The sequence below is a fragment of the Mesoplodon mirus genome (assembly GCF_964341445.2).
Source record: "Mesoplodon mirus genome assembly, chromosome: 12".
Taxonomy (NCBI): domain Eukaryota; kingdom Metazoa; phylum Chordata; class Mammalia; order Artiodactyla; family Ziphiidae; genus Mesoplodon; species Mesoplodon mirus.
Window position 1 is genome coordinate 71,499,305 of NC_138988.1, and position 23,878 is coordinate 71,523,182.

The 23,878-nt window shown below is 38.8% G+C and overlaps 1 protein-coding gene across 1 annotated transcript in view; it reads left to right on the forward strand.

The window, feature by feature from the left end:
• The window catches only part of DNAH8 (dynein axonemal heavy chain 8), a 328,140-nt gene that overhangs the window by 253,929 nt on the left and 50,333 nt on the right, over positions 1–23,878 (forward strand). The window contains exons 83-85 of the mRNA XM_082637824.1: positions 16,964–17,037; positions 19,570–19,722; positions 20,089–20,244. Of these exons, the coding sequence (XP_082493950.1) occupies positions 16,964–17,037; positions 19,570–19,722; positions 20,089–20,244 (383 nt within the window). The remainder of the gene's footprint in view (positions 1–16,963; positions 17,038–19,569; positions 19,723–20,088; positions 20,245–23,878) is intronic.

The following is a 23,878-nucleotide window of genomic DNA, read 5'->3' on the forward strand; positions in this document are numbered from 1 at the left end:
CCAGTTTTAAATTTAATTTATTGTGTTGTTCATCATTGTTTGTTTGTTCTTTAGTTCTTCTAGGTCCTTGTTGAAAGTTTTTGTGTTTTCTCCATTCCATTTCCAAGATTTTGGATCATCTTTACTATCATTACTCTGAATTCTTTTTCAGGTAGACTGTCTATTTCCTCTTCATTTGTTTGGTCTGGTGGGTTTTTACCTTGCTCCCTCATCTGCTGTGTATTTCTCTGTCTTCTCATTTTGCTTAACTTACTGTGTTTGAGGTCTCCTTTTCCCAAGCTTCAGGTTCGTAGTTCCCAATGTTTTTTGGTGTCTGCCCCCAGTGGCTAAGTTTGGTTCAGTGGGTTTTGTAGATTTCTTGGTGGAGGGGACTGGTGCCTGTGTTCTGGTGGATGAGGATGGATCTTGTCTTTCCGGTGGGCAGGACTGCGTCTGGTATTGAGCTTTGGGGTGTCTGTGAACTTATTATGATTTTAGGAAGCCTCTGTGCTAATGGGTGGGTTTGTGTTCCTATCTTGCTAGTTGTTTGGCATGGAGTGTCCAGCACTGTAGCTTGCTAATCATTGAGTAGAGCTGGGTCTTAGTTTTGAGATGGAGATCTTTGGGAGAGCTTTTGTCATTTGATATTACGTGGGACCAGGAGGTCTCTGGTGGACCAATTACCTGAACTCGGGTCTCCCTCCTCAGAGGCTCAGAAATGACACCCTGCCAGTGCATGAAGACCCTGTCAGCCACATGTCTCAGAAGGAAAGGAAGAGAAACAAAGAAGCAAAGAAAGAAAGGAAGGAAAGAAAGAAAGGGAAAGGAAGAAAGAAAAAACAAAGTTATTAAATTAAAAACTATTATTAATAATAAAAATATTAAAAGTAATTTAAAAAAGAAGGAAGAGAGCAACCAAACCAAAAAACAAACCCTCCAATAATAACAAGCGCTAAAAACTATACCAAAAAAATGGGACAGACAGAACCCTAGGACAAATGGTAAAAGCAAAGCTATACAGACAAAATCACACCAAGAAGCATACACATACACATTCACAAAAAGAGGAAAAGGAAAAATATATACATATACGTATGTAAAAAAAAAAAGGAAGAGAGCAACCAAGTCAATAAACAAATCTACCAAGGGTAATAAGCTTTAAATACTAAGCTAAGATAAATATAAAACCAGAAACAAATTAGATGCAGAAAGCAAACCCCAAGTCTACAGCTGCTCCCAAAGTCCACCGCCTGAATTTTGGGATGATTTGTTTTCTATTTAGATATTCCACAGGTGCAGGGTACATCACGTTGATTGTGAAGATTTAATTCGCTACTCCTTCGGCTGCTGGGCTAAATTTCCCTTTCTCTTCTTTGTTCTCACAGCTCCTGGGGTTCAGCTTTGGATTTGGTCCTGCCTCTGCATGTAGGTCACCTGGGGGCATCTGTTCCCTGCCCGAAAGGATGGGGTTAAAGTAGCAGCAGATTAGGGAGCTCTGGCTCACTCGAGCTGGAGGGAGGGAGAGGTACAGAATGTGGGGTGAGCCTGTGGCAGCAGAGGCCAGCATAACATTGCAACAGCCTGAGTTGCTCCGTGTGTTCTCCCGGGGAAGTTGTACGTGGATCACGGGACCCTGGCAGTGGCGGGCTGCACAGGCTCCTGGGAGGGGAGGTGTCGATACTGACCTGTGCTTGCACACAGGCTTCTTGATGGCTGCAGCAGCAGCCTTAGCGTTTCATGACCATCTCTGGTGTCCACACTGATAGCTGCAGCTCGCTCCCGTCTCTGGAGCTCGTTTAGGCAGTGCTCTGAATCCCCTTTCCTCGTGCACCCTGAAACAATATTCTCTTGCCTGTTAGGCAGTTCCAGACTTTTTCCTAGACTCCCTCCGGCTAGCTGTGGTGCACTAACCTCCTTCAGGCTGTGTTCATGCATCCAACCCCAGTCCTCTCCCTGGTTCTGAACTCGGAAGCCCAAGCCTCATCTCCCAGCCCACACCTGCCCAGGTGGGTGAGCAGACAAGCCTCTCAGGCTGGTGAGTGCTGGTTAGTACTGATCCTCTGTGCAGGAATCTCTCCACTTTGCCCTCTGCACCCCTGTTGCTGCACTGTCCTCCGTGGTTCTGAAGCTTCCCCCCTGCCCATCCCCTGTCTCCACCAGTGAAGGGTCTTCCCAGTATGTGGAAACATTTCCTTCTTCACACCTCCCAGACTTTTGCGAAGTCTGAGGTCTTCTGCCAGCATTCAGTATGTGTTCTGTAAGAGTTAGTCCACATATAGATGTATTTTTGATGTATTTGTGGGGAGGAAGGTGATCTCCACGTCTTACTCCTCCACCATCTTGAAGGTCCCCTGTATTTAATTTTTGATAGTTTGGTTAATATGTGTCCTGGCATTTTTCTCTTTGGGTTTATCCTGTATGGTACTCTCTGTGCTTCCTGGACTTGATTAACTATTTCCTTTCCCATGTTAGGGAAGTTTTTGACTATAATCTCTTCAAATATTTTCTTGGTCCCTTTCTTTTTCTCTTCTTCTTCTGAGACCCCTGTAATTCGAATGTTGGTGTGTTTAATGTTGTCCCAGAGGTCTCTGAGACTGTCCTCTTTTCATTCCTTTTTCTTTATTCTGCTCCCTGGCAGTTATTTCCAGCATTTTATCTTCCAGCTCAGTTATCTGTTCTTCTGCCTTAGTTATTCTGCTATTGATTCCTTCTAGAGTATTTTTAATTTCAGTAATTGTGTTGTTCATCACTGTTTGTTTGCTCTTTAGTTCTTCTAGATCCTTGTTAAATGTTTCTTGTATTTTCTCCATTCTGTTTGCAAGATTTTGGATCATGTTTACTATTATTACTCTGAATTGTTTTCAGGTAGGTTGCCTATTTCATCTTCATTTGGTCTTGTAGGTTTTTACCTTGCTCCTTCATCTGTAACATATTTTTTTGTCATTTCTTTTTTTTTTTTTTTTGATGGGTGGTGCTGTATTCCTGTCTTACTGGTTGTTTGGCCTGAGACGTCCAGCACTGGAGTTTGCAGGCAGTTGGATAGAGCTGGGTCTTGGTGCTGAGATGAGGACCTCAGGGAGGCCTCACTCTAATTGGTATTCCTTGGGGTCTGAGGTTCTCTGTTAGTCCAGTGGTTTGGACTTGGAGGTCCCACCACAGGAGCTCAGGCCCAACATCCAGCCTGGAAACCAAAATGCCAGAAGCTTTGTGGTGTGGTTAAAAAAAGAAAAAAAAGGAAAAGAAAGAGAAAAAGGAGAAGTACAATATCAAAGAATAAGAAACAAAATAAAATTAGAAAGATAAAAAATATATTAGGGAAAATAAAACTATAATTGACACAACTTCAACAAGGTAAAATAAAACTACAACAGAAAAAAGAAAAAAAATGGGGTGGGTGGGAGGAGAAAGCCAAAGGAGAGAACAATAACAAAGTATAAAGAAAAAAATAAAATTAAAAAATGAAAGATTTATTAGGAAAGATAAAAATATAAAAGAATCAACAACAATGACTCAACAAGGTAAAACAGAACCCCAATCTAAAAGGGGAAAAAAGAAAAAATAAATAAATAAATAAATAAAAGCCTTGGCTATGGGGGCAGAGTTTAGGTGGAGATGGAACTTAGGCAGGGGTGGGGTGGGACCTAGGTGGGTGGAGGGGCTAACGTTTGTGCATGTGTCATGGCCTAGGCTCAGGATCCATGTAGTAAGAAAAGGTCTTGGGGTGGGGCTTAGGCTGGCGATATTCAAGAGTGGGGTGGGGCCTCTGCTTAGGACCTGAAGGGAAAGGAAGAGGCAGCACGTGGAAAGGAGGGCCTCTAGAGTGTGGAGTTCCGGAGTTTGGAAGTAGGGCCCTGAGTGAGGGTGTGTGGGCGGTGTTTAGGCCCAGCATATTGGAGGGGCTCTCTGAGTGTAGAGGTAGGGCCCTGGGTGGGGGTGTAGGGGTGGGGCTTGGGTTCTGCATTGCAGGGGGGAGGCTCCAAGGGCAGAGGATTAGGCCCAGGAGCCCAACAGCCTCCCTGGTGCCTAAGTGGACAGGGAAAGCACTGGCTGCATACCCTTCCATTCCTTCGCACCCTTCCCCACTGTCTCCCCTAGGGTGTCCCTTGTCGCCACTGGACCCCTAACCATGGGTGGGTCCCTCTGGGTGTAGGAACTCCTCCCCTCCCCCAGCCACTCCTCAGGGGTGCCAGTCCTGTAGGACTGGGCTTTACTTTTGCTCCCCCTTTCCTCCCTCCCACTCCCTCAGGACCCACATGGCTAGAGGGGGCCTCAGTGGGCAGAGGATCAGGCTCAGGATCTCAGCAGGTTCCTGAGGGCCCAAGCAGGCAGGGAAAACCTGGCCATGCTCCCTTTTGATTCTCTGCTCTCCCAATGGTTCCTCAATTTCCCCCTTTGGGTGTGGGATCCCTTCCCCTTCCCCAGCCACCCCTCAGGGGTGCCAGTCCTGTCCCACCTCCACTTCTCCTCCCCCTTCACGCCCGCCATGCCCTGTGTCCTACCAGTCGCTGGGGGTTCCTCCCATCTCCTTAGGTGCCCATGGTCCCCCACCAGTGCCTGGTAGGTGCCCTAGTTGTGAGGAGACACGAATTCCGCATCCTTTTAGTACGCCATGTTGACTCTGCCCCCTCTGCACTACTGTTTCCTGACTGCTTTTGTTTCTGCATTCCCTCACTTCCTTAATTAGTAACTGTTGGAATCTGCCCTTTGGAACTCAGGGAAGGTCTAGAAGACTGAAGCATTTTTCCTACAGACAAGAAACAGGGGGACACAGAAAGGCTTTTGTTATCTGTTTGGTTTCAAAAAAAAAGATAGAAGTGTGGGTTGGGAATCACAGCATTCTTATTTCAGCTGGAGACACTGGCAGTCCTTTTTTTATATATGTCATGAATCTTTAAAATGTTTGTATGCTTTGTCTCAACTAGTCTACATGTACTAATTTATCATAAAAACAAACTGAAAGATACCCATCAAGACTCATATATAAGGATGTTTAATCTAGTGCTATTTATAGTATTGAAAAATTGAAAGTGTCTTAAATACACAAAAGGATAGTGGCTGAATTGACAAGAATGCATCAACATGATGGGACATTGTGCCGCCATTAAAAACTATTTCCCAATAATATTTAATGACAATAAAATACAATGTACTGTTAAAAAGTAGAGATATAAAATGACATATGTATGTATTATTATACATATATATAATTTTTAATATAGATAGGTCTACAATCTCTTATTCAAAGTCCTTGGGGTCAGATACATTGCAGGAATCAGAATTTTCCACCTTTTAGAAAGGTAGTATTTCATATATTATATAATACATTGCAGATGAAAGTATTAATATTCATAAAGATAGTGATAAATAAAGACTATAAATAGGCTCATATCCATTCAGGTCAGCTTTTGCCCCAAAGTGATTTTGTGGCAAAACTGTCAGCTTTCAGATTGTTTTGAATTTTGAAATGAGGGTAAGTGGTTGTGGACTGTGCATACTAAAAAGATTAGAATGAAGATCTCTATGGAAGGAAATTGGTGATTTTTATTTTCTTCTTTATAGTCTCCTATATTTTACAAAGCTTTCACTCTAAGCCTATATTATTTAATTAGATTTTTTAAAGTTTTAAAAAGAAAGAGGAAAAGTGAAAGACACTCAAGCCTAATTTTGGGAAGATATAGAAAGGCAGTTGAAATCTTACTAGTGTCTCTGAAATATAACCAACCAGCCAAACAAGCAAACAAAAAACCCCCCAAAACCACACACACACACACACACAAAACCCCAAAATCCCATACCACCAAAGAATAATCATGCTGCATTACCTGCAAAATAATTCCTACAACATCCTCTGCATCCTTCCTTCTCTTGGTAGTCCCCGTCATGATGTTCTGGCAGCTTTTCCCACCCCCTCTGGAAATTCAGCCTGCACTGCTACTTATCTCACTGGCCTCTGTCATTTGGGATTCTTTCCTTCCTCAAGTGCAAAGCTTCCTCACTTTTCCAATGTCAATCAACCTAGTGTTTCCAGACTATTCAGAAATTTATCAAATATTTATCAACTTATGTTAAAAATGAAGGAAGATTGCAGATTAATAACTTAACCTTCCACCTTAAGCAACGAGGAGAAGAACAGCAAACCCAAAGCAATCAAAAGGAAGGAAATAATAAATATTTGAGTGGGAAAAAATGCAAGAGGGAATTAAAACACAATAGAGAGTCATCCAACCAAAAGTATCTTCTTTGAAAAGATCAACAAAATTGGCAAACTTTTGTTTTGACTGACCAAGAATAAAGGAGAGAAGACTAAGATAACTAAAATAAGGAATGAAGGAGGGGTATCAATGAAAATAATCAATAAACAATCTATAATAAGAATAGAAAAGAGTTTTATTTGAGTCAAACTGAGGACTAAAGCCAGAACAGCCTCTCAGATAACTCAGAGGACGCGCTCTGGAGAAGCATGGTTTTCAGCAGTTTTGTGTCTTGTCAGAACCAAGAACACCAAACAAGTCAGAGATACATTCCTTCAAGGTTTCAAGAAAAACAGATCAGCAAGTACGTAGTGAGTCAGTATGGCCTTGGCACCTGGGAAGGGAGTCTTATCATCAAAGGAGTAGAGCATTGGCATCCCAGGAAGGGAGGCATTTATAAAATCTTTATTTTTAACATGGACGTTCTTTAATTCTGGTCAATGTGTCCTTCTCTGTGATAATTAGAGCAGCCGTATAATGTATGTCTGATAGGCCACAAACAGGCTGTTTTAGTTAGCATAAATTCAAGTAAACTCATGTATAAGCCAGAATGACATTGCCATATCTCAATATGTGAAATTTTCTTTTATCAAGGGACATCTCTATTGACCTGACAAAAATAAAAAGGATCATAACTTAATACTATGAACACTTATGCAACAAATTAGATAACCTAGATGAAATGCACAAATTATTGGAAAGAGACAACTACTGAAACTGACTCAAAAAGAAATAGAAGACCTGAATATATCTATAAGAAGTAAAAAGAAAGAAAAAAGAATGAAAAGAAATGAAGACAGCCTAGGACACCTCAGGGACAACATTAAATGCAACAACATTCATATTATAGGGGTCCCAGAAGGAGAAGAGAGAGAGAAAGGACCTGAGTAATATTTGAAGAGATTATACTCAAAAACTTCCCTAACATGGGGAAGGAGATAGCCACCCAAGTCCAGGAAGCACAGAGAGTCCCAAGAAGAAACATGCCAAGACACATGGTAATCAAATCGACAAAAATTAAAGACAAAGAAAAATTATTGAAAGCAAGAAGGGAAAAACAACAAATAACATAAAAGTGAACTCCCATAAGGTTAACAGCTGGTCTCTCAGCAGAAAATATACGAGCCAGAAGGGAGTGGCATGATATATTTAAAGTGATGGAAGGGAAGAACCTACAACCCAGATTACTCTACCTGGCAAGGATCTCATTCACATTGACAGAGAAATCAAAACCTCTACAGACAAGCAAAAGCTAAGAGAATTCAGCACCACCAAACCAGCTCTACAAAAAATGATAAAGGAACTTCTCTAAGTGGGAAACACAAGACAAGAAAAGGACTTACAACAACAAACCCATAACAATTAAGAAAATGGTAATAGGAACATACATATCAATAATTGCCTTAAACATGAATGGATTAAATGCTCCAACCAAAAGACACAGGCTCACTGAATGGATACAAAAACAAGACCCATATATATGCTGTCTACAAGAGACCCACTTCAGACCTAGGGACACATACAGACTGAAAGTGAGGGGATGGAAAAAGATATTCCATGCAAATGGAAATCAAAAGAAAGCTGGAGTAGCAATACTCATATCAGATAAAATAGACTTTAAAACAAAGAATGTTGCAAGAGACAAGGAGGGACACTACATAATGATCAAGGGATCAATCCAAGAAGAAGATATAACAATTATATATGCACCCAACATAGGAGCACCTCAATACATAAGGCCACTGCTAACAGCTATAAGAGAGCAAATTGACAGTAACACAATAATAGTGGGGGACTTTAACACCTCACTTACACCAATGGACAGATCATCCAAACAGAAAATTAATAAGGAAACACAAGCTTTAAATGATACAATAGACCAGATAGATTTAATTGATATTGATAGGACATTCCATCCCAAAACAGCAGATTACACTTTCATCTCAAGTGCACACAGAACATTCTCCAGGATAAATCACATCTTGGGTCACAAATCAAGCCTCAGTAAATTTAAGAAAATTGAAATCACATCAAACATCTTTTCTGACCACAACATTATGAGATTAGAAATCGATAATAGGGAAAAAAATGTAAAAAACACAAACACAAGGAGGCTACACAATACGTTACTAAATAACCAAGAGATCACTGAAGAAATCAAAGAGGAAATCAGAAATTACCTAGACAGAATTGTCAATGAAAACACAACGATCCAAAACCTATGGGATGCAGCGAAAGCAGTTCTAAGAGGGAAGTTTATAGCAATACAAGCCTACCTCAAGAAACAAGAAAAATGTCAAATAAACAATCTAAACTTACACCTAAAGGAAGTAGAGAAAGAAAAACAAACAAAACCCAAAGTTAGTAGAAGGAAAGAAATCAGAGCAGAAATAAATGAAATAGAAACAAAGAAAACAATAGCAAAGATAATAAAACTAAAAGCTTGTTCTTTGAAAAGATAAACAAAATTGATAAACCATTAGCTAGACTCATCAAGAAAAAGAGGGAGAGGACTCAAATCAATAAAATTAGAAATGAAAAAGGAGAAGTTACAACAGACACCATAGAAATACAAAGCATCCTAAACAGACTACTACAAGCAAATCTATGCCAATAAAATGGACAACCTGGAAGAAATGGAAAAATTCTTAGAAAGGTACAACCTTCCAAGACTGAACGAGGAAGAAATAGAAAATATGAACAGACCAATCACAAGTAATGAAATTGAAACTGTGATTAAAAATCTTCCAACAAACAAAAGTCCAGGACCAGATGGCTTCACAGGTGAATTCTATCAAACAGTTAGAGAAGAGCTAACACCCATCCTTCTCAAACTCTTCCAGAAAATTGCAGAGCAAGGAACATTCCCAAACTCATTCTATGAGGCCACCATCACCCTGATACCAAAACCAGGCAAAGATACTACAAAAAAAGAAACTACAGACCAATATCACTGATGAATATAGATGCAAAAATCCTCAACAAAATACTAGCAAGCAGAATCCAAAAACACATTAAAAGGATCATACACCATGATCAAGTGGGATTTATCCCAGGGATGCAAGGATTCTTCAATATACACAAATCAATCAATGTGACACACCGTATTAACAAAGTGAAGAATAAAAACCATATGATCATCTCAATAGATGCAGAAAAAGCTTTCAACAAAATTCAACACCCATTTATGATAAAAACTCTCCAGAAAGTGGGCATAGAGGGAACCTACCTCAGCATAATAAAGGCCATATATGACAAACCTACAGCAAACATCATTCTCAATAGTGAAAAGCTGAAAGCATTTCCTCTAAGATCAGGAACAAGACAAGGATGTCCACTCTCGCCACTATTATTCAACATCGTTTTGGAAGTCCTAGCCATGGCAATCAGAGAAGGAAAAGAAATAAAAGGAATACAAATTGGAAAAGAAGAAGTAAAACTGTCACTGTTTGCAGATGACATGATACTATGCATAGAGAATCCTAAAGATGCCACCAGAAAACTAATAGAGCTAATTAATGAATTTGGTAAAGTTGCAGGACACAAAATTAATGCAGATATCTCTTGCATTCCTATACACTAATGATGAAAAATCTGATAGAGAAATTAAGGAAACAATCCCATTTACAACTTCAAGAAAAAGAATCAAATACCTAGGAATAAACCTACCTAGGAGACAAAAGACCTGTATTCAGAAAACTATAAGACACTGATGAAAGAAATTAAAGATGATACAAACAGATGGAGAGATATACCATGTTCTTGGATTGGAAGAATCAACATTGTGAAAATGACTATACTACCCAAAGCAATCTACAGATTCATTGCAATCCTTATCAAACTACCAATGGCATTTTTCACAGAACTAAGACAAAGAATTTCACAATTTGTATGGAAATGCAAAAGACCCCGAATAGCCAAAGCAATCTTGAGAAATAAAAACAAAGCTGGAGGAATCAGGCTCCCTGACTTCAGACTATGCTACAAAGCTACAGTAATCAAGACAATATGGTACTGGCACAAAAACAGAAATATAGATCAATGGAACAGGATAGAAAGCCCAGAGATAAACCCATGCACCTATGGTCGACTAACCTATGACAAAGGAGGCAAGGATATACAATGGAGAAAAGACAGACTCTTCAATAAGTGGTGCTGGGAAAACTGGACAGCTACATGTAAAAGAATTAAATTAGAACATTCCCTAACACCATACACAAAAACAAACTCAAAATGGATTAGAGACCTAAATTTAAGAGTGAAAATTATAAAACTCTTAGAGGAAAACATAGAAAGAACACTCTCTGACATAAATCACAGCAAGATCTTTTTTGATCCACCTCCTAGAGTAATGGAAATAAAAACAAAAATAAACAAATGGGACCTAATGAAACTTAAAAGGTTTTACAAAACAAACGAAACTACAAACAAGATGAAAAGACAACCCTCAGAATCGGAGAAAATATTTGCAAATGAATCAACAGACAAAGGATTAATCTCCAAAATATATAAACAGCTCATGCAGCTCAATATTAAAAAAACAAACAACACAATCAAAAAATGGACAGAAGACCTAAATGGACATTTCTCCAAAGAAGACATACAGATGGCCAAGAAGCATATGAAAAGCTGCTCAACATCACTACTTATGAGAAATGCAAATCAAAACTACAATGAGGTATCACCTCACACGAGTTAGAATGGGCATCATCAGAAAATCTACAAACAACAAATGCTGGAGAGGGTGTGGAGAAAGGGAACCCTCTTGCACTGTTGGTGGGAATGTAAATTGATACAGCCACTATGGAGAACAGTATGGAGCTTCCTTAAAAAACTAAAAGTAGAATTACCATATGACCCAGCAATCCCACTACTAGGCATATACCCGGAGAAAACCATAATTCAAAAAGACATATGCACCCCAATGTTCATTGCAGGACTATTTACAATAGCCAGGTCATGGAAGCAACCTAAATGCCCATCGACAGATGAATGGATAAAGAAGATGTGGTACATATATAGGATGGAATATTACTCAGCCATAAAAATGAACGAAATTGGGTCATTTGTAGAGACATAGATGGATCTAGAGACTGTCATACAGAGTCAGAAAGAGAAAAACAAATATCATATATTAATGCATATATGTGGAACCTAGAAAAATGGTACAGATGAACCGGTTTGCAGGGCAGAAATAGAGACACAGAGGTAGAGAGCAAATGTACAGACACCAAGGGGGGAAAGTGGCGCTGGGGTGGTGGTGGTGGTGGTGTGATGAATTGGGAGATTGGGATTGACACATATACACTAATATGTATAAAATGGATAACTAATAAGAACCTGCTGTATAAAAAAAATGAAAATTCAAAAAAAGAAAAAAAGAAGTAAAATGATTGATTTAGTAATCAAAAACTTCCCAACAAAAGAAATACCAGGACTACATGCCTTTATGGGTGAATTCTACTGAATGTTTAATGAATAACACCAATTCTTCACAAATCTTTCCAAAAAATAAAAGAGAATACTTTCCAACTCATTCTATGAGCCCATATTACTCTGATACCAATTCTAGACAAAGACATTAGAAGGAAACCAAAATCCTTTTTGAATATAGAAGCAAAAATTCTCAACAAAATCTATCAAACCAAATCCAGCACCATATAAAAAGGATTATACACCATGACCAAGGGGATTTATCCCAAGAATGCAAGGTTGGTTAAACATATGGAAATTAATCAATGTAATACACCATGTTAACAGAAGAAAGAACAAAAACCACATGGTTATCTTAATAGTTGCAGAAAAAACATTGAAAAAATCCAACACTCTTTCATGATGAAAGTGCTTAACACACTAGGAATAAAAGGGAACTTCTTCAACCTGATGAGGGCACCTACAAAAACCCACAGCTAACATCCTACGTAATGTTGAAAGACTGAATATTTTTCCCCAAACATCAGGAGCAAGAGAAGAATGTCTACTTGTACTTCTACTCAGCACTGTATTGGAGGTTTTAGTCAGACCAGAAGAAGAAATAAATGGCATTCACACTGGAAAAGAAGAAGTAAAACCATCTCAATTTGAAGATGACATGATTTTCCATATAGAAAATCCTAAGCAGTCCACCAAAAGACTACTAGGGCTAATAAACAAGTTCAACAAGATTGCAGAACACAAGATCCTATTCAAAAATCCATTGTTTTTCTACACACTAGCAAGAACAAACCAAAAATTAATATATAAACAAACCAAAAATTTATATAATTATAAATGCAATTTCATTTACAATATCATAAAAGATGCTTAGGAATAAATTTAACAAAGAAGTGCAAAGCTTGTGTGTTGAAAACTACAAAACAGTTGAAAAAGAAGATATAATAATGATAATAATGATGATGATAAAAATAGAAAGACATCCCATGTTCATGGATAGAAAGACTTTATTTTTTTATTGTTATTATTATTATTATTTTGGCCATGCTGCCCAACTTGTGGGATTTTACTTCCCTGACCAGGGATTGAAACTGGGCCACGGCAGTGAAAGTGTTGAGTCCTAACCACTGGACTGCCAGGGAATTCCCGGAAGACTTTAAATTGATAAGATGGCGGCACTCTCCAAATTGATCTAACAGCTTTAAAGCAACTCCCATCAAAATCCCAGCTGCCTTTTTTTGGTGGAAATTGACAAGCTGATCCCAAAATTCATATGGAAATGCATGGAACCCAGAATAGCCAGAACAACCTTGTAAAAGAAGAACAAAGCTGTAGGACTCATACTTCCTGATTTTTAAAACCTACTACAAAGCTACAGTAATCAGACAGAATGGTACTGGCATAAGGATAGACATATATATCAATAGAATAGAATTGGGGGTCCAGAAATAACCCTCATTTATGGTCAGCTGTTTCTCAACAAGGGTGCCAGACCATTCAATGGAGAAAGGACAGCCTCTTCAACAAACCATGCTGGAAAAACTAATTTCTATCAATACTTTCAAAAGAATAAAGTTTGACCTTTATTTCACACCATATACAAAAATTAACTCGAAATTATCAGATACATAAATATAAGAGCTAAAACTATCAAACTCTTAGAAGAAAATGTAGTAATAAATCTTTGTGACTGGATTAGGCAGTAATTTTCTAGATACAACACTTAAAACATGGGAAACAAAAGAGAAAACAGATAAATCGGACTTAAACAAAATTGAAAACTTTTGTACTTCAACAAATACCATCAAGAAAGTGAAAAAGACAACCTATTAATACAATATGAGAGAAAATATTTGCAAATAATATATCTGATAAGGATCTGGTATACAGAATGTAAAAAGAACTTCTTACAATGCAAAAATAAAGAGTCAAATAACCCGGTTAAAAAATGAGCCATTGATTCGAATAGACATTTCTCCAAAGAAGATATACATATGGCCAATAAGCACATGAAGAGTTACTCAACACCATTAATCATTAGGGAAATGGATATCCAAACTACAGTGAGATACCACTTCATTTCAAGATGACTATAATCAAAAAGATGGACAATAGCAAGTGTTGACAAGGATGCAGAAAAATTAGAACTTTTATACATTGCTGATGGAACTGTAAAGTGGTGCAGCTGCTTTGGAAAACAGCCTGGCAGTTCCTCAAAAAGTTAAGCATAGAATTGCAGTAAGACCCAACAATTCTACTCCTAAGTCTATATCTAAGAGAATTGACAACATGTCCACACAAAGGCTTATACATGAATGTTCATAGCAACATTATTCATACTAGCCAAAAAGTGGAAACAACCCAAATGTCCATCAGCTGATGAATGTATAAACAAAATATAGTACATCTGTATAATGGACTACTACTCAGCCATAAAGAGGAATGAAGTTGTGATGCATGCTACAATATGGATGAACCCTGAAAATATTATGCTAAGTAAAAGAAGACAGACACAAAAGGTCACATATAATTCCATTTATATGAAATGTCTAGAATAGAGATAGAAAGTAGATTAGTGGTTGCTAGAGTGGGAGAGAGTGATGGGGACTGCTAATGGATGTGGAGTTCCTTTTTGGTTTGATGAAAATGATCTGAAATTGGACAGTAGTAATGGTTCCATAACTCTATGAATATACTAAAAAAACATTGAATTGTAGACTTTAAAGGGGTAAGTTTTATCATATGTGAATTATATCTGTTTTTAAAGTTTGAGAAAATATTTATTGAGTATCTATTGAGTGCTACACACTGTCTAGGTGCTGGATAAGCCACCGTGGTATAAGTCCCTTGTGGAGCTGATGTTCTAGTGTCGGGGGAAAACAGACAAGTGAGTATATAATATGCTAAAAAGTATGTAATATGCTAAGAAAAAGTAGGGTAAGGGGCAGAATGACAGGGATAGGTATGCTGTACTAGATCAGATGGTCAGGGAAGGCCTTGTTGAGAAGGTGAGGAAGACCTGAGGTGTAAGGAATTAGTCAGTGGAGTATTCGAGGAGACACATTTCAGACAGAGGGAACAGAGGTGAGGCTGGAGTGTGCCTGGGGAGGAGGGAGGAGGCCAGTGTGGCTGGAGAAGAGTGAATGAATGGTGGTGAGATCCTAAAAAGTGTGTGTGTGTGTGTGTGTGTGTGTGTGTGTGTGTGTGTGTGTGTGTAGAGCGCGGCAGCAGTGGGAGCCAATTGTGTAGGGTCTTAGAGGTAAGAATTTGAATTGGATTCTGGATTTTGTGCAGAATGAAATGAGAAGCCATCGGATGTTTCTGAGCAGAGGATGGACGTAATCTGATTTAGGATTTGACAGAATTCCTCTGTCTGCCATGGGAAGAATAACTAGTAGAGAAAAAGAGTGGGAGAGAGGTAACCAGTTAGTAGGCTACTGCAAGAATACAGGCAAGAGATGATGGACTGGGGAATAAAAGTGTAGATGTCCAGAAGTGGTCAGATTCTGGGTTTGTTTTGAAGGAATACCTCTAAGTCTCCTCTTGGCCACTTACCCAGGTCAAGATAAGAAACCCAGGCCACCTGAACAAAAACCAGTTCTTCCTTTTAAAAGGTGTATTTCAGAAGAGTTGGAAGGACAGGGGAGATAGATTGTGGCTCATGCTCACATGTTAATACTTTTGTCCCTATCAAACTTTCCTCCATTGACCTACCTAACATTTGTGGGTTCTTCTGAAACAAGAGGGGCTCTATCTCTTTGTACAATTTGGAGGCTCCTCCCTCTCAAGTTCCACCTCTCCTTCCTTCTCCTATTATAGGGTGTGTGGATTCTTCTCAGATGCCCTGGGAGCAATGCCTGGCTCCCCTTGAGCAGGAGACATTCATGAGGGCTTTGGTGGGAAAATCCAGCTTTGTTCAGTGACCTTTGGACAACTGCAGTTCCCAGTTTTTCAAGCAGTGCTCTGCCATCCTCTCTCAGGCACCCACTGCAGAGTTTCACCCTGTGACCCTGAGTCCACAAATAATCCTAATGCTGCACCCTACAAACCCTCACAGAATCTCTGGCCATTAACCCCATGGTGCTATATTTTAAATGGTGTGCCCTGGCAACTTCTTCTCTGGTGCCTGACATACTTCTAACTCCACCCCGTGAATTTCTCTCATCCTCTGTACCTTCTAAAGTTTCCAAATCAGCCTCATTGTTTGCCCAGCTACAGCAGCCCTTTTTTTCTGAGGATTCAGGCTCCTCCAGTAGAGTAGGGCAAAAGCATACACTGCTTCACAATGTCTCCATTGACCTCATTTCCCTGTGCCTCTAGAGATCTAGAGATCATGCCTCTAAAATTCAAGAAGACCTGGGTCCACAAAGACTTGCCTAAAAGTTAATTTCCAATTCCAGTTTCACAAGCATGATTTAGAGACTCCTGCAATTTAGTGAATTCATGTGGCAGGCACAAGTGTGGTTCTCTGCCTGGAACATCAAATTCACTAATAAGCCTATATAGTGTATATTTTGCTGAATTATAATCACACCTCTAATCTTGGAGCGGTCTCCACTTTTTCTTCATGCTCAGTTACAAGATGGTGATTTAATCCTGAGGAGCAGTTATCCCTGAATATAGCCCTCATGGGGCTGAGCTGCCACAAGTTCCATCTTGGAAAATGGACAAATATGCAAACAAAACCCAAACAGACAGACAAAACACTGCAAACTTGACATTGTAAAAGAATAAAAAGCCAACTAAATCTTTACTGAAGCATCTGATAAAACACCAAAAAAATATTCTAATCAAAACACAGAACAGGGAACTCTACTCAGTGCTCTGTGGTGACCTAAATGGGAAGGAAATCTAAAAAAGAGTGGGTATATGTATATGTATAACTGATTCACTTTGCTGTACAGCAGAAACAAATACAACATTGTAAAGCAACTATACTCCAATATAATTTAATTTAAAAATTTAGCAAAACTCAAAAATCCTCTTTCCCACTTAATGCCTATGATAGCCTTATAGCTGCCTCTCCCCCATCAATCTACCTCCTCGTTATCTCCAAAGACCCCAGAACTCTCTAAAAGACCTGCCTTGTGCCTTTTGTCTCTCTTTCCTTGTCCTTCCCATTCCAATTTCTGCTCCGCTCATTTCTCTCATCAACACAACTGAAAGCCAGACTTGTTTGAATAATAAAGTCTCCTTAGAAGCCACGGAGGAGGGAGGCTATGACCATTCAGAAATTAATTTTTTGTCCCAATCCTGTTATAAAATTTATGTTTTATCATAGTGATCTCTCTGTGTTACAGAATGCAGAACTATCTCAATGGGGCAAGGACAAGAAGTACATGCTCGAAAGCTGATTCAGATGTCAATGCAGCAGGTATGTAGCAATGGACAACTACTCTTCATGCAACATTCTTGATATTATTCCTCTAGCCATCTGTTCTACTTAGGACCAACACAGTGATGGGTAAAGTGTTCTACCTGTGATGCTCAATCATTATTTTTCATTTTTATTTATGTATATAGAGTCAACCTTTGATTTCCTACAAATTTTAAACCTCCAGCTAGTTTGCTCCTGACATCCCCACAAACTACTTGTTCCATTTTCTATAGTATACACTCCATTTTATTTTCACTAAATATTTTTTGATAATTTGGCAGCCACACTTTCTGGTTCCTAAAGGATGCAGCTCTAGCAGTCTTGCAATGTCATGTTCAATATTAATAGATAGTGCTTAAGAAGTGACAGATTGAGACAGTCAAATTTCAATTTTCAGTTAAAGTGATACTTTCATTTTTCATTAATGGATAGTTTCAGGCAAATAAGAAATATTTGAGGGTGTTATGTTTAAATATTGATAATGGTTTTTATTGAAAATTGCAAGCTGGATGGAATGTTGAGAACTATTTTTCATCACACCTAATAAATACACAGGTCATTAATTTTCTAGAAATGGTTGGTAGATAGCAATTTCAGCAGCAATAAGAAATTGCACCATTTATAAAAATAAAATAAGATCTTGGTTTATTTTTAAGCTTTTGATCTCATAATATCTGTAGCAACTGTGGTGCAGCTTTTCCTGGGAATTAATGACTAGAGAGGGTTAATGGGCTAAAACTCTGCTTGGTTCATCAAAGTTTCAAGCTAGTCATTAATTCTCAACTGTGCCAAGCCTTAATCTTTACCACTTAATTAAATTCAATAATATATTGTATTTAATTTATATATATCAAAGATATTATATATAATTATTTTTACTCAGATCAAATAATTCACTCTATTGAGTGATTTGAGAGTTTGACTTTGGGCCTTAAATAATTTCTTTAGTTTCCATGAGTGAGAAACTTCTAAATTTGGTACAGCATTCACATTAACCTTCTTTGGAATATTAGCTTTTATAACTTCCATGTTCTGTGTCTCAAGGTAGGATAAATATTGATAATAATGGCGTTATCAAACAAACAAACAAACAACAACAGTAACCCATGAATAGGTGCAGCCACACCACCATTTGAAAGATTTAGGATAAAGCTGACACTGTGGAATGCAGATCAGGGAATCAGAGAGTAACTGGATCCACGATGACACAAACCAACCATGAAGTCCATCTTGGTCTAGACACCCCAGTTGTCTAGACCAACAAGTCCCCTTTGCTGCTTAAGCCAGTCTGTATTCTCTTGCAGTAGAAGGCATATATACAGGCCTTACCATATATACACTAAGCTCAATGATTTGTAGCTGTATTTATCTGATCTCATTATATAAGTATATCAAGATATTGTATGGCTACTAAACTGTGTTCTTATAGAACTGTGACGGTCATGTGACTTACATTGTTAAAGAAGGTTTTATCAAGTATTTAGATAGTGCTTAGAAAGTTTTGTGGTTTCAGGAATATCTGGGAGGAGTGACGGTAAAGAATAAGGTTTAATATTATGGTAGCAAATGTCACCAAATGTACTTTGTTGCCTCTGGTGAAATAAAATTTGTATTTTAAGTCAGGAGAAGAAAACTTAAGCATAAAATTCTCTCTCTCTGCTCATTTGGGCCTCCTCCCTCCCCTTTTAGTGTACAATGTGCATCTGCATCACTCATTAACCAGACCTCCTCAAAGGTGGGAATGCCTGCTCGAATGCAAAGATCAATTTTTTTTCCCTTTCTTCTGACGCTAGCCAAGTAACTTCTTAAAAGATTAGCATGCTTTTCCAACTCTGCAGGGAGTCATGGTGACTTGTTGCGGGCTTTGTATGTGTACCTGGACTGTGTATCTTTGGTGAACCTCATGTGAAATGTCAGCATGTCATTTCGATGTATGATCCTTTGTCTCGAAAATGTATATGACTCTGCCTTTGACTTCTAACAGGCAAGACAGTTCTCAGAGCTTCTGTCTCCCAGGCTATAATCCTCAGTTTGGCTCAAATAAAATTCTCTCTTTTCTTCCTAACTTGATTGTTCATTAATTTTTGTCAGCACCTCCAACTTTCATGAGGTAATGTGTATCTCTCTTTGTGACAGTGGACGACTTGGTTTCGGGGTGAGTCCCTTCTGATTTACCTTAGGCAGGACAATTTAAGTTACAAATTCCAAAATACCCATTCCCACCATTAGATGGTGCACACACTGTACTTAAGTCTGACTTCAAATTTTAACTTTTGTTCCCTTCTAAACCAGAGGTGGCAGGATACAATCATTTTGAACCCACTTGATTCCAAGTAACCAGCTTTACAACTAACAGAAAAAAGAAGATTGTATTGACATATAACACTTTCATTAAAATATATGTGCTCAAAACAGAGTATTCTTATGCCCTGAGTAAAAGTTTCAAAAAATTTGCTTGTATGTTTTGTTTTATTAAAGTCATAGCAAAAAAGTTATAAGGAATTAATATGAAATCATTTTTGAATACAGGGTGGCTGGGTATTACTGCAGAATTGTCACCTTTGCCTAGAATTCATGGAAGAATTGCTAGAGACATTAACTACCACTGATGCCAGCGATGATACTTTCCGAGTGTGGATAACTACCGAGCCCCATGATCGGTTTCCCATTACATTGCTTCAGGTTTGTTACTGTGAGATAAGTGTCCTTTCCTTGAGAGTTATACAAATAAAGATGGCACAACTGTGATTATGGGAAGATGGCACACCTAACAGGGCTTTCTGGTCCAGTAGAGGCTGCATTGCAAAACCTTATGCCATTATCATCAAAATCTTGACTATAATTATCAAGATTATATGGTAAAGATTCCCACAGAAGAGTTATAAGACTCAGTATTAATTTATTGGGTTTTAGCTCTGATCAATGTAAGTAGCTTACATGGTGCCCATTTATGTACCATAAGATATTGTTGGCTGATGTGTTGTAATTTCTATTTTATTCTTCACAGTAATTTATAGAAACAAAACTACTATTTGCTTTTTACGACAGACTTCTCTCAAATTCACTAATGAGCCACCCCAAGGCGTTCGCGCAGGTTTGAAAAGAACATTTGCTGGAATTAATCAAGACCTTCTGGATATCAGTAATTTACCCATGTGGAAGCCAATGCTTTACACTGTAGCATTTTTACACTCCACTGTGCAGGTAACTTCTGAGAGCAGTTTGCACGTTTAGAGGATGCTAATGATGTTACATTTGCCTCTCTGCTGCACTGTCTGCTCTCCTCACCTTGCTTTCTTTTTCCTTCATGGCACTTTTCCCCACCTGGCACAGGACATGCATATTTGTTTATGTATTTATGTGTCCTCCTGCCCCCACCCCCCCACCTTGGCCCCTAGAGTATAAGATTCTCCAGGGCAATGACTTTGTTCTTTTGTAACTGCTGGGTCTCCCCCTGTGATAGCAGCAGCTGGGGCATTGCCAGAGCTCAATAAATATTTGTGGGATGAACAAACGGATTACTGTGATAGGAGCTTGGTCTTGAAAGTGCCTGTGCTGGCCAGGAATGTTATGTACACCATCTCATGTAATACTAACAGCCACTTTTCAAGGTAGGATTTATCACCATCTTACAAGTGAGGAAATTGAGACTCAGAGAGGTTAAGTTCCTTCCTAAACAATAGATCTAGGAGTCAAGCCCCATGCTGTCTACCCTAGATACAATTATGTTTCAACCCTCCTCCCACCGGTGACAGAAGTGGTGGTGTTGGGAAGAGGAGTCACAAGGGTCACCTGTCTTCTTCACGTTGTTTGCTCTTTGCTTTTACTGTGTACTTATATAGTCATTTAATAATTTTATGGCTGCCCAGCAACATCTCTATGGGATTATTTTCATTTTGTTATTGCTTTGTTCTCTATTTGAATTTTGCATTTTGTTCTGTATTTGAAAGCTGTATAATTTTAATGTACTTGATTCACTCCTTGATTTCACAGAGAGATAAAGGGACTCCTTTAACTCTTTCCTACATTCCTTCTCTCCCTGAGGTGGGAGTGAAGACAAAATGAATCAACTGGCTTAAACCAGGAGTCATGGCTCAGCTGTGCACAGCGGCCGGCAGAGCTTGGCCTCATCTCTACCAACCCTGCCCAAAGGTGGAGGGAAATTTGGTGCCCACCCCAGAAAATACTGGGCGTGTTTACCCGTAGGTTCCTTGTCCCCACCACTTTACCAGGTTTCATGCTGCCCAACAGAGAGGGCTGTTTAGAGGGGACAGCTTGTGTTTATCTGTCCCCCAACTCTGAGAGACTTAAAATCAGGTTAAATGCTTTGTGGGTGATTATTTTTGCTAAGTTCCATTGTGGCCTTTGGATTGATTGTAAAGTACAGCTTTCAAGTCACTGAAGCTGATTTCATATTTCTTATCTGGGAATTGTTGGGTTTGCTAGGCCTTATCACACTCTAATACAAATATTGCTTTAAACTCTGTTATTTAAAGCCCAATTCACAAATAATAAATTTTATGATTCTTTTCCTAGTAGTGATGATTCAACTCTTCCACTGTGCTTATCACAGACAGGTGACTGGGGGGTATTTTCCATATGGTCAACATGGCAACCTGTGTTTTTAGTGGCCATTATCCAAGGGTTAAAAAGAAGAACAGGACCATGGGCCAGTCATGGGGCAGAAGTGTGCTTGCACTTAAAGTGGCTTGTATTTCGGTTAAAACAGAAAAAAAATCTCCACTGCTAAGGCCGTGAAGCTAACAGTGGCATGTCTATGAAAAAAAAGGTTGTGAAGATCTCTTAAAATCCAATCATAGTGTGTTAGAAAGAGCACTTCATGGAGAGTCAGGAAGCCTGGACTTTAGACTTGTTGTGACATCAATTAGCTACGTAAGGTTGGTCAAGTTACGTCCCTCTCGAGGCTTCTGTTTCCCCATCTGTGTGTTTAGAGGCAGAAGGAGGTGATCTTTCAAGATTTTTCCCATTTCTAACATTCTGTTGTCTAGTTCTATGACTATACAAGGAGTGCAGATAATTCAAGCATTTTCCCCTCGGTTCTAGTTTTATCAATTTCAGAAATGTTTACTGTGATATTGCCTAAACATATTCTTTTCTTGGTTAGGATAAAGCCAGCTTGATAGAAAAATCCGGAATTCTTTAGGGGCTTGTGGTCCTGGGTCAGCACCATCTGCATCACCTGGGGACTTGTAAGAGATGAATTTCAGGCCCTACCCAGACCTACTGAATCAGAATCTGCGTTGTGATAAGATGCCCAAGTGATTCGTGTGCACATTAGAGTTTAACACACAACTGTTACAGGAAGGATTGTTCTGAATAGACAGATTGTGGCTTATATTTTTCTAGTGTTGGATATAATAGTCAAGTACCTGATTTTCTTTTTTTAACATCTTCATTAGAGTATAATTGCTTTACAATGGTGTGTTAGTTTCTGCTGTATAACAAAGTGAATCAGCTATACATATACATATATCGCCATATCCCCTCCCTCTTGCATCTCCCTCCCACCCTACCTATCCCACCCCTCTAGGTGGACACAAAGCACCGAGCTGATCTCCCTGTGCTATGCGGCTGCTTCCCACTAGCTATCTGTTTTACATTTGGAGTGTTTATATGTCCATGCCACTCTCTCACTTCTTCCCAGCTTACCCTTCCCCCTCCCAGCGTCCTCAAGTCCATTCTCTATGTCTGCGTCTTTATTCCTGTCCTGCCCCTAGGTTCTTCAGAACTTTCTTTTTTTTTTTTTTTTAGATTCCATATATATATATATGTGTTAGCATATGGTATTTGTTTTTCTCTTTCTGACTTACTTCACTCTGTATGACAGTCTCTAGGTCCATCGACCTCACTATAAATAACTCAATTTCGTTTCTTTTTATGGCTGACTAATATTCCATTGTATATATGTGCCACCTCTTCTTTATCCATTCATATGTTGTTGGACACTTAGGTTGCTTCCATGTCCTGGCAATTGTAAATAGTGCTGCAGTGAACATTGTGGTACATGTCTGTTTTTGAATTATGATTTTCTCAGGGCATATGCCCAGTAGTGGGATTGCTGGGTCATATGGTAGCTCTATTTTCAGTTTTTTAAGGAACATCCATACTGTTCCCCATAGTGGCTGTATCAACTTACATTCCCACCAACAGTGCAAGAGGGTTCCCTTTTCTCCACACCCTCTCCAGCATTTATTGTTTGTAGATTTTTTGATGATGGCCATTCTGACCAGTGTGAGGTGATATCTCATTGTAGTTTTGATTTGCATGTCTCTAATGATTAGTGATGTTGACAATCCTTTCATGTGTTTGTTGGCAATCTGTATATCTTCTTGGGAGAAATGTCTATTTAGATCTTCTGCCCATTTTTGGATTGGGTTGTTTGTTTTTTGATATTGAGCTGCCTGAGCTGCTTTTATATTTTAGAGATTAATCCTTTGTCAGTTGCTTCATTTGCAAATATTTTCTCCCATTCTGAGGGTTGTCTTTTCTTCTTGTTTATGGTTTCCTTTGCTGTGCAAAAGCTTGTAAGTTTCATTAGGTCCCATTTGTTTATTTTTGTTTTTATTTCCATTTCTCTAGGAGATGAGTCAAAAAGGATCTTGCTGTGACTTATGTGGTAGAGTGTTCTGCCTATGTTTTCCTCTGAGAGTTTTATAGCGTCTGACCTTACATTTAGGTCTTTAATCCATTTTGAGTTTATTTTTGTGTATGGTGTTAGGAAGTGTTCTAATTTAATTCTTTTGCATGTAGCTGTCCAGTTTTCCCAACACCACTTATTGAAGAGGCTGTCTTTTCTCCATTGTTTATTCTTACCTCG